Genomic DNA, 15,507 nt, shown 5'->3' with positions numbered 1-15,507 from the left:
ATATATATATATATATATATATATATATATATATATATATATATATATAAAACAGAGAGCAAATACCATGGCTCTCAAATTTGATTAATACTCTATTATGGTTTTTTAAAAAGATTTTTATTTATTTATTTGCCAGAGAGAGAGCGCTCACAAGCAGGGGGAGTGGCAGGCAGAGGGAGAAGACGACTCCCTGCTGAGCAGGGAGCCAGAGGTGGGGCTCAATACCAGGACCCTGGGATCATGACCTGAGCCGAAGGCAGACGCTTAACCAACTGAGCCACCCAGGCGTCCCTCTATTATGGTTTTAATCTTATAGTTGATTTTTAAAAATAAAAGATTCTCAGTTGGGCTGGTCAGCATGTAAGCTTAGGAAGAAGCTGAATCCTCAGGTCTTGGAAGCAGGATTTCTAGAACTCAGAGAGAGGAAAAAGAAAGGGGGAGGGGGAAAAAAGCAGGGGGCACCTAACCATGTAAAGAGGTAGAAAGTAAAAGGGAAGTAAGTCTTTGCTTTTAAATATTTATTCTGTATTTCAATCATGCAGTTATACCTGACTTGAAAAAACAACATCTATGTACAAGCAAAGTAAGATAACTTTATAAACAGATATAACACAAGAATACTAGCTTATTCAGACCTGTAATGAGAGATCACTACTTTTAAACATAAGCTTTAATAGTTCATTCCAATGATGAGATGAAAAATACATCCTGCTTCCATTTATCTTTTAGAAAGGTAGACAGAGGCTGTCCCTGACCACATCTAAACTTTATCGGATAATAAGGTAGTCGTTCTTAGGCGCCAGTACAGTAATGTTTAACAGCACTTAGGCTGTGTATTTATATATTATATTTAAGGCAACCTTTTTAAATAACCTCTTTCATGCCCTTGCAGATTTCAGAGGTTAAATTACATAATAAAAAAACAACCAGATAGCATCTTATTTGTTAATAAGATCAATTTATTTCCACCCCATGACTCAGATCTAAAGTACTGGTCTCAAGTTCAAGTCAAAAAGTGAGTTCAGTGAACTGAACTTCATTTCCACATTAGTGTGGTACATTTATTCATGATACTTGGGGAGTAGGAAATCCCAGGAGTGTTGTAATGGTATGAAGTTCAGTTATTGTACAAACCACCCAAGAAAAACTTCATAGTGCGGGTCATGTTCCTTTATTTTAAATTCAACAGAAGTTTAGTTTCCCAATGAAGTAATAATGAGGCCACTGGCTCTTTCCCACAAGATTCTGAGGCCAAGCCAATTACAGGAAGCCTGGCCTATCAGCACTATTTTCCTTCACTGTTCTAATTCCCTCTTCCCTCCTCTTCTCCTGAAACTACTCAGGGACCACTCACTCACTCATCAGAACACAAGCCCGAGGATGATCGAAATGAGCGTGTGGGTCTGCAGTAGTCAGGGGCGGGTAGTGTGACATTGATTTTGCAACCAAAAGAAGGTGAAGAACTCATATTCTCTTCTGAACAGGGGTAAATATTTATCTTAAGAATTCAAGGCAAGGGAAAGAGATCATTCTGATTATCACAAATTTTCAACCTTTATTATCACCCTCAAGATTTTTGCATTTATAAACATATATATCTTATATATATATATAATGTTGTCCGTTATATTAAATTTAATCTGTTCTCTTCTTTAATAAGGCACACAATACAACAGAGAACCAAATGGACCTTAATTTAACTTATATCTAACACATAATTACAATCCCATCTTATTACAGCTATGAATCTGAAAAACAGAGACTCCTCCACTACCCCACATAGAGCAGAAAAGAAAACCAAGAATAAAGATAAGTATAAGTGGTCCCTTAAATAAGGGGCACTCTTCCTTTGTACCCTAAGAGTTGGAATTTTTCCTACCTCATATCCAGTCTACCAATGTCTACTATACATGTATTTCAAAACTGATGGCTTATTATTTTTCTTTTTCATTCAATATATTTTATCTAAGTTATACATGCAAAGTTATGCATAATTAAGTTGTACATAGTCAAATCATTCTATAGGGTTTATTATGAAAAGCAACCGTTTCCTCCTCTCCTTCTTTCCCCTAAATCCTGCTCCTCAGAGGCAACCACTCTTTTGAAGTTTGCCCTCTTTCTCTCTATCTAGCATGCATGTGTGTGCTATTGCCTATTTTTTCAGGTTTTTTTAATTGTGGTAAATATATGTAACATAGAATTTTCCATGTTAACCAGTTTTAAGTGTACAGTCCTATGACATTAGGTACATTCACACTGTATAACCATCCCCACCATCCCTCTTCAGAACTTCATCTTCCCCAGCTCAGACTCTGTACCCATTAAACATTAATTCATCAATCCTCTAGCCCAGGCCCTGGAAACCATCATTCTACTTTCTGTCTTTATAAATTTGACTACTTCAGGAACCTCATATATGTGGAATCATACATTATTTGTCCTTTTGTGCCTGGGTTAGTTCACTTAGCATCATGTCTTCAAGGTTCATCCATGTTGTAGCATGTGTCAGTTTCCTTCCCTTTTTTAGGCTGAACCATATTCCATTATATGTATGTATCACATTTTGTTGATCCATTCATCTGTCAATGGACCCTTGGGTTGCTTCTGCCTTTTCCTGTGTGTGTGTTAGATTTAAGCATTATCTATTGATGTTCCACCATGGAAGATGAGGATTTAGTTAGGTCTCTTCACATGCATAACACACCAGCACCACACATCTGCACACAGTGTCCATTCACCTACCCCTCTAAAACAGAGATAAATCAATGGATTCATTAGGTAAGTTAACTTTCAGCATTTATTATAACAATATAAACACAATTCACAGGCAAGCCCTGTAAGATACGATCATCACTTTTCCTGTTTTACATAACTTGTTTTCTGGCGTTAAATTTTCTTATGTTTAAGTTTACCTAAGTTTTTATGTACTTAGCACTACTCTGTTCCCAAATTCTCCCCAACTATCCGAATTTCCTTTCAATATGTACAAATCCATCCAGTATTCTATTACTTTCACTTTCTCAGGATACCTCTTTAAACTTTCTAAATTGCTCCAGACTGTGCTGGTGTACTCTCTGCCTGCTACCCCACGGTCAACCAACTACCTCCCTTTTAATTATCATCTTAGAAACCTATTTGCCCCCTCTTCTATCTATGCCCTTAATATCTCATATCTTTGGGGAGGGGAGTTTATGGGAAGCAAATTTTTGAAGACTTCCATTACTGAAAACATATTTATCCCACCCTTATACTTGCTTGGTATTGTGTGGCTAGAGAGGAAACGTGGATGGGTAATCATTTTCCCTTAGAACTTTAAAGACACTGCTCCATTTCAGTTTACCTTCCAGTATTGCTATAATCCAAAATCATTTTGACACTGAATCCTGTTTTTTTATCTCTAGAGGCATTTAGGATTTTCTATTTGTCCTCTGGCTTCTGAAATCTCATAACATACCTGGATGTAAGACTATTTTCATCCCTTGTATTAGGCATATTTTAATCTGGAAATTCGTGTCTTAGAATTTTGGGAAATTTTCCCACGTTATTTCTATGAATTCTTTTCCTTCATTTTCTCTGCTTTCTTTTTCTAGAACACCTAGTATTCAAATGCGGGATCTCCTGGACTGACCCCCTAATATTTTTCTATCTTTTCTATTTCCCATGTTCTATCTCTTTTTCTTTTTACTCTCTCTGGGGGATCTTCTCCACTTTATTTTCCAAACCCTCCTTTAAGGTTTCTGCTATATATTTTTTAGAAATAATTGTTTTAAAGATTTTATTTATTTATTTGACAGAAAGAGAGATAGCAAGACCAGGAACACAAGCAGAGGGAGTGGGAGAGGGAGTGGGAGAGGGAGAAGCAGGCCTCCCGCTGAGCAGGGAGCCCAATGTGGGGCTCGATCCCAGGACCCTGGGATCATGACCTGAGCCGAAGGCAGACGCTTAACGACTGAGCCACCCAGGGGTCCCTCTGCTATCATATTTTTAATTCTTTTCCTTTTGCTCTCTGAATTTCTCCATTTGTGTAGCTTTCTGATCTTGCTTGTATGTACAATTTTTTTCTCTTATCATTCCAACACTATTGATTGTTTTGTTTTGCCTTTTAGTTTTCTTCTTCTTGCACAGTCTCTCTACTTTCCAAGCTGCTTCTTTATATGTATTTGTTCTGATCTCTAACTGTAATGTTAGAGGATTTTCTCAAATGTCTGCTGATCCTTAGTGATCTGCCCATATCTCAAATTGGGAAACTAAAAAGCTGACTGAAAGTTCTGTGCGTGTACATCAGTCTAGTCAACTATGGACTTCAAAGTGATCTGAGCTGTCCATTTGACAGGGGACTGCCCAGTGGACATACCGTTAAGACAGTTCTCTTGGATTAATCCTATTATTCACAGTACCTTCCAATCTCATACCTGAAGGATATAAACCTGGCTATTAGAGTCCTGGGAACCAAATCAGAGAAGAGGGTTGTGAAATGCAAGATGAATCTCAATACTCAGTACACAAACTTTCACTGCTTTGAGTTTGGTAACCCTACCATTGACTTATGTCTACTGCCCTCTGGTCTTCTGCTAGAGCTAGGATAGGGCAGTTAACTGGTGGGGAAAAGCTGGGGAAGGAATCAGGTCGTCTAACTGCTTTTTTTTTTTAAGATTTCTAATTATTTATTTGAGAGAGAGAGAGTGAGTGAGAGAGAGAGAAAGAACATGAGCGGGGAGGAGGAGCAGAGGGAGAAGCAGACTCCCAGCTGAGCACGGAGCCCGATGCAGGGCTTGATCCCATGACCCTGAGATCACAACCTGAGCCGAAGGCAGACACTTAACCAACTGAGCCACCAAGGCGTCCCTAGCTTTTGTTGTTACAAGTTTGAAGAGGTAGAAAATATAAATGTATATGTTGAATTCAACATTTTTAACAAGTCAATTTGATAATCTCTTAGTACCTCCACAGTACTTTCAGAAAGGGTCAAAATCTATTCAAAAAGCAATCTTAGACATTTTCATATACTTAAGAACGTAACTGGAGACTAAGAGCATATACCTTAGAACATTTTTTTTTATTAAAAGATTTTATTTATTTATCTGACAGAGAGAGACACAGCGAGAGAGGGAACACAAGCAGGGGGAGTGGGAGAGGGAGAAGCAGGCTTCCCACTGAGCAGGGAGCCCGATGTGGGGCTCGATCCCAGGACCCCGGGATCATGACCTGAGCTGAAGGCAGACGCTTAACGACTGAGCCACCCAGGTGCCCCCTTAGAACATTTTTTTTAAAAGATGTCTTTTCCTGAAAAATCTTAAGTTGTAGGTACATTAAATTTAATTAAATAACACAATAGTCATTAATTGATTTATTAACTATTTATTAACTATCTACTGTCCCCAAGTACTATGCTAGTAAGGCACTGGGGCTATAAAAATAAAACCACACCTCTGTTCTTACACAGACCAGACTAGTTGGGAAGACAGATAAATAAAGCAGCCATCACATTAATGGAGTTCCCCACTGCTAGGAGATGTTGTCTTGGAGGTCCCTAGTGGCTCTCTACCTTCACCATTCTCATAGCTCAGCAATAAGCTGGTTCAAGAAAACTGACTTAGCTCATCTGAAGAATACTAGGTCCCTTTAGCTGATACAAGTGGCACTGATATGACAATTACCCTTACCAAGACATTTCTTGGACCAGCAAGGATCCAAATCTGCTTCTTCCCAGCTTCCCTATAAATGATCTGAGAGCAGGGTCCCTCTCCTGAGACACATCCTACTGTTTGTACAGCAAAGCTGAACCCATCACATCCCTCCAGAGAAGGGCAGTAGAATGATGTTCACATGCACTCTGCTGACCTTTCTGCCTATAAAACTTACTGAAAGAAAACTTACTTTACACCTGTATGGTGTGATGCTGATTTGTGTGTATTTATGCTTCTTGCATGAGAGCACCTTTGTCACTTATTAAATTCATATATATATATGAATATATTTGGTCAATTTCTGTACTTGTATTCTGTTCTACTTATTAGTTTATTCTTATGATACTATACTGTATTATTGCTCACAAGCCAAGACTCAGTAAAAGGAATATTCCCAAAAGAAGTTAATCTTAAAATAACTGAAATATATATATATATATATACATATACACACACATATGTATATATATTTGTAAGAGATGGAGTAAGTATCGTAATAATTCCTCTTCCTCTAGATTTTCTAAGCAATGTTCTATTTTAGGATGAGCACACCACAAAACCATAAACTGTATTGAGAATCATTATGATAATTTTCTCTTAAGTTTAATTAAAGGGAAAATTTCTCCTAATAAGCTGGTATGCTTTGCTTAGTCAAAGCAAATAAATACTATGTTTATTATATATGCACACATATACACGCACCATAGTTTCCTTTTTACCCTGAAAAAAGAAAGCTCAAAACCAAACAGCAATACTGTCTTCAAATCAGATTTAAGAAATAAACTATCCTTCTTCTCTCATCCCAACTCAGTATCAATAAAAGGATATTGATCTTTTATACTTAATTGTCTTCCAATATATATGTGATTTTTAATTGAAATCAGGGTCAAAATATTTTAGAAGTAGATATAACAAACAATTTTTTAAGGCAAGGAGAAAAAACTGTTTAAAAGCATTTATTATATGCCTGGGACCAAACTAAATACTTGATTTCCTTTGAAAAGATGATTAAAAATTCCTACTTTATAGAGTTGTGAAGACTGAATGGGATGCTTGATGACCTGCTCATTGTCATATAGCTAACAAATGGCAAATCTAGGAGTTTAACCCAGACTCCAAAATCTACTCTGTTAACTATTACATGACTTAATAATAAACTAAATCCATACTATCAGACTATCTACCATATTCTGATTGCTATTCTGATTGCAAGCTATTCTGATTGCTGCTTATTTCAAGAACCCCTATAAAACAGCTCTCACCCCCCTCCCCCACCCCACCCCCAGGGCCATCCACATCATCAAAGACCAAGGAGTAAAGAGTAGTACAAATATATAAATACTGAAATTAGGAAGAAAAGAGAGTATAAAATAAATCCAAAAATACCAGACCAACTGAACACCAGCTTCTCTGACCCCAAAACCATATTCCATTGGAATACTGTATAGCATCCAGCACAAAAGAGGTTTCAACAGCAAAACTGCTTTTACTTGGCAGTCATTACACGGCCTGTGTTAACTCAGTTGGTAGTACTGTGCCAGATCTAAGTCAAAAGATGTTCTACACAATAAATAAAAGAGCACATTTTGCTCTAGTCGAGACTTAACCAAAGAAAGTCAAGGGTTGAAAGAAGCATGGAGACAACTAATCTCACCCAAAGGTCAGTTTCTTTAAAGACCAATTATTAAAGGAAGACTGCCTAGGAGCCTTCCATCTCCTTTATGGGCAACCGGTTCCTTTTCTAAGCAACAGTTATATAACCCATATAATTTAGCAAAGCCAAGTTAGAATTTTAAAAGTAAATAAATCCTTCCCTTTGTTAAACAGCCTCACACAGAAATCAACCTAGCCAAGAATGTTTATATTACAAATGTTATTTAGCCTCACAAGGCCTAAGGCAAACTAATCAAAATAAGAAATACAGAACTTCCCTCCTGTACAAATCAATTCCATAACAAGTGAATTACAGAAATCAGTGTCAACAGGAAAACTAGAAAACAGCAGACAATTAACAAAGAATTTCTTTAGACATTTTTTATAAAATCACTTCAAGCTAAAATGATAATTCTAAAATAAGATATGCACAGTATTTTGGAAGGATGCAGGAAGAAGAGAAACATAAAAAAAAGACAGGACAAAAGGTAGGGATTTTCTGCCTACTTTGCAGACGGTTCTATTTCCCATGGCAGAACCCACAGCTGGGTCCATGAAATGCTGTTAATCCAATCCTATGTTAAAAAATATATATATATTATTTATATATATATATATATATATGCATATATATATGTATGTATATATATATGAGAGAATATGAAAGATTTTTTGAAAATAAAAACAAGACTGCTTAACTTAAAATTCAACAAGGTAATAGCAGAATGGACAATTTTAAAACTCCTCCTCAGATTCTACTAAATGGCTGAACTTCTCTCCTAGTTTTCATACTTACATATTTTTTACTTTTCTGCAGCTTCGTAGGTATACTGGAAGATAGATGAAAAACTCAGAGACTTCTATCTAGACACATTTTAAACTAGACTATACCACTGTTTCTTCGCTCAACAAAGGCAAAATAAAAATGTAGTTTAGTAAAAAGTAATTCTACTCAACACCAAAATATGCTCACTTGCGTTCTCTCTCTCGCTCTCAAATAAATAAATAAGTCTTTTAAAAAGGTAGGGGGTGCCTGGGTGGTGGAGTCGGTTGAGCTCCCACTCTTGGTTTCGGCTTGGGTCATGGTCTCAGGGTTGGGGGAGCCCCACATTGGGCTCCACACCTAGCACAGAGTCTGCTTGGGATTCTCTCCCTCTCCCACTGCCCCTCCTGCTGGTGCCCTCTCTTTCTCTCAAATAAATAAATAAATCTTTAAACAACAACAATAACAAAAGACCAAAATAATAGGGATATTAATTTTCTATTGCTGTAACAAATTCCTATAAACTTAGTGGTTTAAAACCACACAGTTACTATCTTAGTTTCCATGGTTCAGGAGTTCAGCATTTTTTGCTGAGTCTTCTACTCAGGGTCTCACCAGGCTGAAATCATGGTGTCAGTCAGAGCTGTGGTCTCATCAGGAACTCAGGGTCCTCTTCTAAATTCATTTATATTATAGGCAGAATTCAGTTCCGTGTGGTTGTGGGATTTGGTTCCCATTTCCTTGCCGGCTGTCAGGAAGTCTCAGCACCTCCAGCGGCCTACAGTTCCATGCTATGTGTCCCTCTCCAACATGGCAGCTTATTTCTTCAAGACCAACAGTAGAGCATCTGCTGCAGCTTTAAATCTAACTTCTATACCTGATCTCCATTCACTCTTAAAAGAGTCTACCTGATTATACCAGGCCCATGCACTCAAGGAGGGGGATTTTACAGAATGCATGCAGCACCAGGGGGCAGGAATCCTGGGGATCATCCTAGAATTCTGCCTACCACATGCGATCAAAGCAAAGAGCTACCTGCTGATAAAGCTTTATCCAGAGACAACATACCACTTTAAATACAGAGGAATGGATAAACTACATATCCTTCAGATCATCCTCAAATAGTATTTTTTGCAACATATCTTTTGATAAAATGGGACAACAAACAGTTTGAGATTATAATAACAGTTAAAAGTTTAGAGCCTAATTTGCTCATTAAAGTTTAATCAGGGTAGAGCCCTTCTGGTAGTTTGTTTTGGCTGTTATATCCTCAAAAGAAACCAATCTACCAATTCTTCCATCACTGCACAGTACCAAGGACAAAGTCCACCCAGAGATCAATGTAGCAACTCAGGATACGTGGATAGAAGACAAAGGGAAATGTCCACCATGAAAAAGCACAATCACCTACCTAATTTCTAGAAGAGCCCAGACCAATTATCAGTATCAATAAGACTTTCAAACCTATTTTCTCATATGGTTCTCAAGAAAACAACTTAGAATATTTTTTTAAAAAAAAGGACAAGAACAAATTTCTAAAGGCAAACCTGTGGTTTCACAGGTTGCTAAACTAAAAATAATAATGATAACAAAGTTCTGAATAGCAGAATTGACAATGCTAAAAATTGAATTAGTAAATCAGAAGGCAAACATCTGGGGGACGGGGAATGGCAAAGAGATGAAATTGTGGGGGGGAAACAGGCAAGCGACATGGAAGATATGTATTGTGAAGAAAAAAGGCAAGAGAATGGAAGATATGTTTTTTCCGAGGCTGTATAATAGTAGGTTGTAGCAGAGGCTAGCTAGCTATTCACCAAACCTATTTCTTGTTCCTCCCGGTCAGACAGACTATATATCCAAGCCTCGCCTGCAGTGTATAAGGTATGGCCAATGTAATGTTGACAGCAGTGATACGTATCACTTACAAGCCTGGTCCATAGAAATCCCCAGGGTCTTATTTACTCTTTTTCCTACTGATATAATGTTGGAAGTGATAGAGCCACAAGTCAGAAGAGTCCTGGATCCCTTGATGGTCACTTAAAGAAGAGCAACCCTACCAGGAAGATCCATTTTGGACTTCCAATGAGGAAAAATGAAACTTCTATGGTGAGATTTTAGGCTTAGCTCTTACAACAAGCAGCATTATTCAGGGAAAACAGAAACTGGTATTGGAAGAATGGTTTTGCCTTAACAAAAAATAAAAAACTAAAAGAAATGGCATTGGTTGAGAAGTCAGGCAATAGGCAGCAAGAATATATATTTAACAAGCTGAAAGCCTGGAGAGCCCTGTAATACTGTGGCAAAACAACTGGTAAAACTGGAACCTGTAATAAATGAAAAGGCACACCACATGCCTATGGGGCCTGTAGCTCTGTAACTGAATGGAGAGTCAGGGTTATAGTATATATCAGCATTTACTTTCTATTTCTAGCAAGGTATTACAGAAAAGAGGCACAAAAAAGAAGTTGCTGGTTCGCTAAATGAAATTATAGGAAATAGAGGAAGTCCAGACACACTTGGGCCTCAGAGGGTTAGAAAGCTGAACGCATATAGAATCCCAATGGTAAAAGAATGGTAAAAGTTTGAGCAATAAATTCCAAATAATACTTCTAGTTGAACAAAGTGACTCAATCCTGAAGCAAAGATCAAATTCAGGTGTGGTCCTCTTACCCATTATTTCATACAGCTTCAAAGTAGGGCCATTAAAGTAAGAAAGGCATGAGACAAGGCCTACCTTCGCAAACTGGGGAGAAGAAAAAAAAACTATTCCTCAAAATTATAGCTATAAAAGAACATTGGGTCTGGTGTCCACATAGAACCTATGGGAAAGAAACAGATCAGAGGCCTCCTAAAAGTTTTGAGCTAACTATAATGCCCAAAAATCACAAATCTGGACTAAATAAACCTTTGGCTGTTCAGAGACTTAAAACAACCCTTGGGTCCCTAACTTTGCAGTAGCAGAAAGCAGGCAGTCAAAGATACATATCTACATATATTATATATGTAGACGGGTGTATGTGTACAGATATAGTTATAGATGTACGTGTAGATATCTAGAAATATAAAGAGAGAAAGAAAATGAGAAAGACAGATCACCTAAGGAAGATATATTCCCCAGCTTCCACTTCTTTCTGAAAAGGAAAAAAATAGAGAAAGAAAAAATAGGGTGCAACCAGGAGCCCGGGAGAACTACAGGCAAAGGAGTTCCTCTCAGAGAGTTAATGTCTAAGCAAGAAAGACCCACTACTACCAAGGCAGAAGGATTCCCCAATGATGACCCAAAAGGATTACATGATTTGCTTATGAAGCAGGAAATACTGTTCATCTCCCACTGTTCCCATTTTTAAATTCAAGTTTTTGTTGTAGTTATTCTATTCTAGCTTCTTCATTGGAGGTGGAAGGGAACACAGGTGTAGATAACTTGTCATCTTCTTTCCTGGTCAGCAGCCCATCTGGATCTGGAGGCTCATCTGGATCTGATGGCGAGTTTTGAGCATCCCTGGAAGATACTAGATTTTGAAATGGATGTAGTAACTAGACGGGATATTGGGTTGCCTTCCTTGGGAAGGAGCATGAAAAGTGAAGAGATATTTGATGACCAAAGGGTAGACTGTGCCAGAGACTAGCTACTATTCACCAAACCCGAGTCCTTCTCCTCTTAGTGATGAGTAAGATTTTATTTTCTCAACCTCCCTTGCAGGTCAGTAAAGCCAAGTAATTAGGTTCTGGCCAAAGATATGTGAGTAGAAGTGATAATATGTTGCGTCCATGATTAGCCCTTAAAAACTCTAACACAAGCAATGCTCCCTGGCCTTTTTCCTTCTGAAGTAACTTTCAAAGCCACACTAAAATGGAATGTGGAGAGACTAACAGAGCCACACAATGGAAAGATTCCCTACATTACCAACATGAAGAAAACCATCACAAGTCAGAAACATCATTCCGGGCTTGACATAAATGAAAAATAAATCATATCCTTTCCCTCTTTCCAACATCCATGAATTCAAATAAATATTTATTGAACAACCACTATGTACAAAGTATATGGTAATTTCTCTCCCTCCCACTTTGTTTATTTTTTAGGTACTACAGATCTTAAAATGTGTTAAGATATTTTTATTCAAAGATCTCAACTAACATGGCATAGGATAACAATACATGCAACAAGAGCTATACCTGATAGGAAATTTTATAGGAAGAATGAAGGGTTATCAGTTTAATTAAAAGGCCTGAATCCACAATGGTTTTCTTCAGTTCTTTATATGACACAAATATACCAAATAGCTAATAGTTTACACAGACTGAGTGCCATAGTAGGCAAATTCACCTCAATCTAACCTGAATTCTACCACAGAATCTGACCTTTACAAGCCGTCTCAACTTGAGTGAGTCACTTCCCTGCCTTGGGCCTGAATTTCTTTAAATAATTAAGAGGTGAAACCAGATAATCCACATTAAGTGAAATAATAGTATTTTCATGGAATCCTCTCTTTCACCAAAAAAGAATTGAAATTAATTTCTCAAACAGAGGCCTAAAAAAAAAAAGGTAACTTTAAAAAAAAAATGCTTCCACAGACTCTGTACTACACTCTCCTATTTTTAAAAGTTTAGAAAAAACTTGTCAAACACAATAGAGACTTGTCTTGCAGAATACCTTCAGTCCTATACTCAAAATATATACCCAGTAATACAAAGATATATTTTCAATGATTAATTTTGTTTCTTCACCACTAAAAAATGACATGATATGATTATTTCCATCAGGATTATCATCAACTAATTTTAAATATTCCCCATTATGAAGTATAACATTGACAAAATTTAAAAGAGAGGGGAAAAGATGTCTGCATTGCTTTAGGAAAGAAATTTCCAATAGACAAATCTCTTCTGCAGAATCAGACATCTGAAAGATTATCAAGACTTGCTGAGATCAAAAATATGATGTGCTCCCTCCTTCTTCCCAGAATGATAAGAACTACAAATGACTTCTTCAAGAACATAGTTGTTTGTAGAACCAAACACTTTCCATAAACAACCAAGTCTTCTTTGTTGTTGTAGGCTACATCATAAGATATACTGAGATATTTTAATAAAATCAATGTGATTTAAATTTTAAGACCAAGCAGCACTGCAAATCATTAGCGCTCTTTTATTCAAAATGATGAGAAAGAAATCAAGACATTCCTTGGTGGCTTTCATTACTTAGAGATGAAGATATTAAAAGGAAAAAAAAAACCTAAAAATTTCTAACACATTTGTTAACTTATAAGCTGTAAATAAATCCCTTTCTGTGATCGTAATTCACATTATTTCCCAAAAGGACTTTCTTCACTGATACCCATTGATACCAGAAATAATAACTACAGAAATATTTATAAATAACACGACATCTTGCTTACATAATAAGTAATCAACCAAAGGTACCTACAGCACAAGTTAGCTCATTACCTAGAAAGAGACCTTTTAAAAATCTTGGGCTTCAAATCATATCCAAAGTCAAGGAAAATATTCAAAAAATAGAAAAACCTCTTTAAAGTCCCTATATAACTATCACAATCGATCCATATTTACTGAACATCCACAGAGCAAAGCAATATACTAGTAAATAATTCATTGCTCTGTTAAAAAAATAAAACACATCTTTTAACCATGTGTTCCCATAAAGAGGAAGGACTTCCCTAAAATGACATGAAACAATTAAGACATTTAGCAGAGAGAAACCCATGTTTAACAGAATACTAGCAAAGTCATTGGCCAACCTATCGTAAACCCAAGACCTACTTGCTTCATGGCAGTCTCTCCAATTTTGTCTGAATGTTTGCGGATACTCTCCAGAAAGTCTTTGAGATCAGACATAGAAACATCCTTAATTTCTTCTCGAAGCTTGGGGATGTTGTCCACCATCACCTTGCAGAATCGATAGTGGCTTACTTGAGGCAGATAGGTATGCTCTAGATGTTCCAGAGTTTTCAGTGCAGGATAATGCCTGTAAAAGGAATTGTATCATCTTTAGCTCAATCTTCTTTAGGGCCACAGATGAATTCCTCAGGTAAAATTTTTAGACTGAATTAGTTTTCATAGTACATTAAGACAAACCCAGTATTAAGTTTCAATAAAAACATCAATGGGAAAATGTCAAATCATTCAAAATTAATATATGTATTAAAGGACTTAATAAATTACAATCAAAAAAGATTTTATTCCAAGAATAAAGAAAACCTAGAAAATCTACCAATGAAATTCACTATGCAAAAAATAAAATACAAAATGATCATATCAATGCCAAAACAATCATCTTATAAAATAAAATACCTAAGTCTAAACTTCCAACTATGGCACAGGAAAGAGCTTAGCAAATCTTCTACCCAAAAAAACAAATATAAACTAAACTGTCCCAAACAATCATTTTAGGGCTCTGGAAATAGACCAAAGGAGAGCAAATTGAAAAGTGTTTATTCATGAAAACTGCTGAACAATGGAACTCTGTGGTGTTCTTGCCTGGGGCTACCTCCATCAGCCCTCCAACTTCACCCACCCTCCATTCCCCCTCCCTCCCACTGGTTATACTGGCTTGTCATGAAAACAAGCAGCTTCCCCACCATTAAAAGCCAACATGAGTGGCGTTATTAGGAAAAGTAGAAAACACCAGATGAAGGAAGGACAAACAAACAAAGAGGGAAATAATCCAGCTCTCCTGGCCTTAATATAGTCTGTCTGGGTTGGGTCAAAGGGTAGATTGGAGGACTAACCAGAAATTTAAGAGGAAGTATTGAAATAAGAGACCTACAGAAGGGCCCAATAGCTCTTTGCACATCCCTAGCTGACTGAGGCTGTGTACTCGTGCAGTAGGACACCCAAAAGGGCCTAAGCACTCCACACATCCCTGGCTGACGAGGAGGAAGCAGGCACACACACAGTAGAAGCCCCGGCAGAAAGTTAAAAGCTCAGCCTGTTTTGAAAACTGCCTGAATTTTTAATGTATTCCATAGCTCACACACAAATCCACTGACAAAGGGTGGAAACCTTACTGGCTCAAGTTTGATTGAGCACAAACCTTGGACCAATCTTTAGCTATGACTATCCTTTAAAAATGAAAATGGGGGCGCCTGGGTGGCTCAGTCGTTAAGCGTCTGCCTTCGGCCCAGGTCATGATCCCAGGGTCCTGGGATCGAGCCCCGCATCGGGCTCCCTGCTCCGCGGGAAGCCTGCTTCTCCCTCTCCCGCTCCCCCCGCTTGTGTTCCCTCTCTCGCTGTGTCTCTCTCTGTCAAATAAATTAAAAAATCTTTAAAAAAAAATAAAAATAAAAATGAAAATGAAGTGGGGCGCCTGGGTGGCTCAGTTGGTTAAGCGACTGCCTTCGGCTCGGGTCATGATCCTGGAGTCCGGGGATGGAGTCCCGCATC

The 15,507-nt window shown here is 37.5% G+C and overlaps 1 protein-coding gene across 4 annotated transcripts in view; it reads right to left on the bottom strand.

The window, feature by feature from the left end:
• Nucleotides 1–15,507, bottom strand: part of EXOC6B (exocyst complex component 6B) — a 618,113-nt gene that overhangs the window by 496,688 nt on the left and 105,918 nt on the right. For all 4 annotated transcript variants that reach the window (XM_021699245.1, XM_021699246.2, XM_044918888.1 and 1 more), the window contains exon 6: nucleotides 13,885–14,089. In XM_021699245.1, the coding sequence (XP_021554920.1) occupies nucleotides 13,885–14,089 (205 nt within the window). The remainder of the gene's footprint in view (nucleotides 1–13,884; nucleotides 14,090–15,507) is intronic.

Source organism: Neomonachus schauinslandi, chromosome 10 (assembly GCF_002201575.2).
Source record: "Neomonachus schauinslandi chromosome 10, ASM220157v2, whole genome shotgun sequence".
In the NCBI taxonomy this organism is placed as follows: domain Eukaryota; kingdom Metazoa; phylum Chordata; class Mammalia; order Carnivora; family Phocidae; genus Neomonachus; species Neomonachus schauinslandi.
The sequence above is the reverse complement of the archived record's forward strand: the minus strand, read 5'-3'. Positions and strand labels throughout refer to the sequence as shown.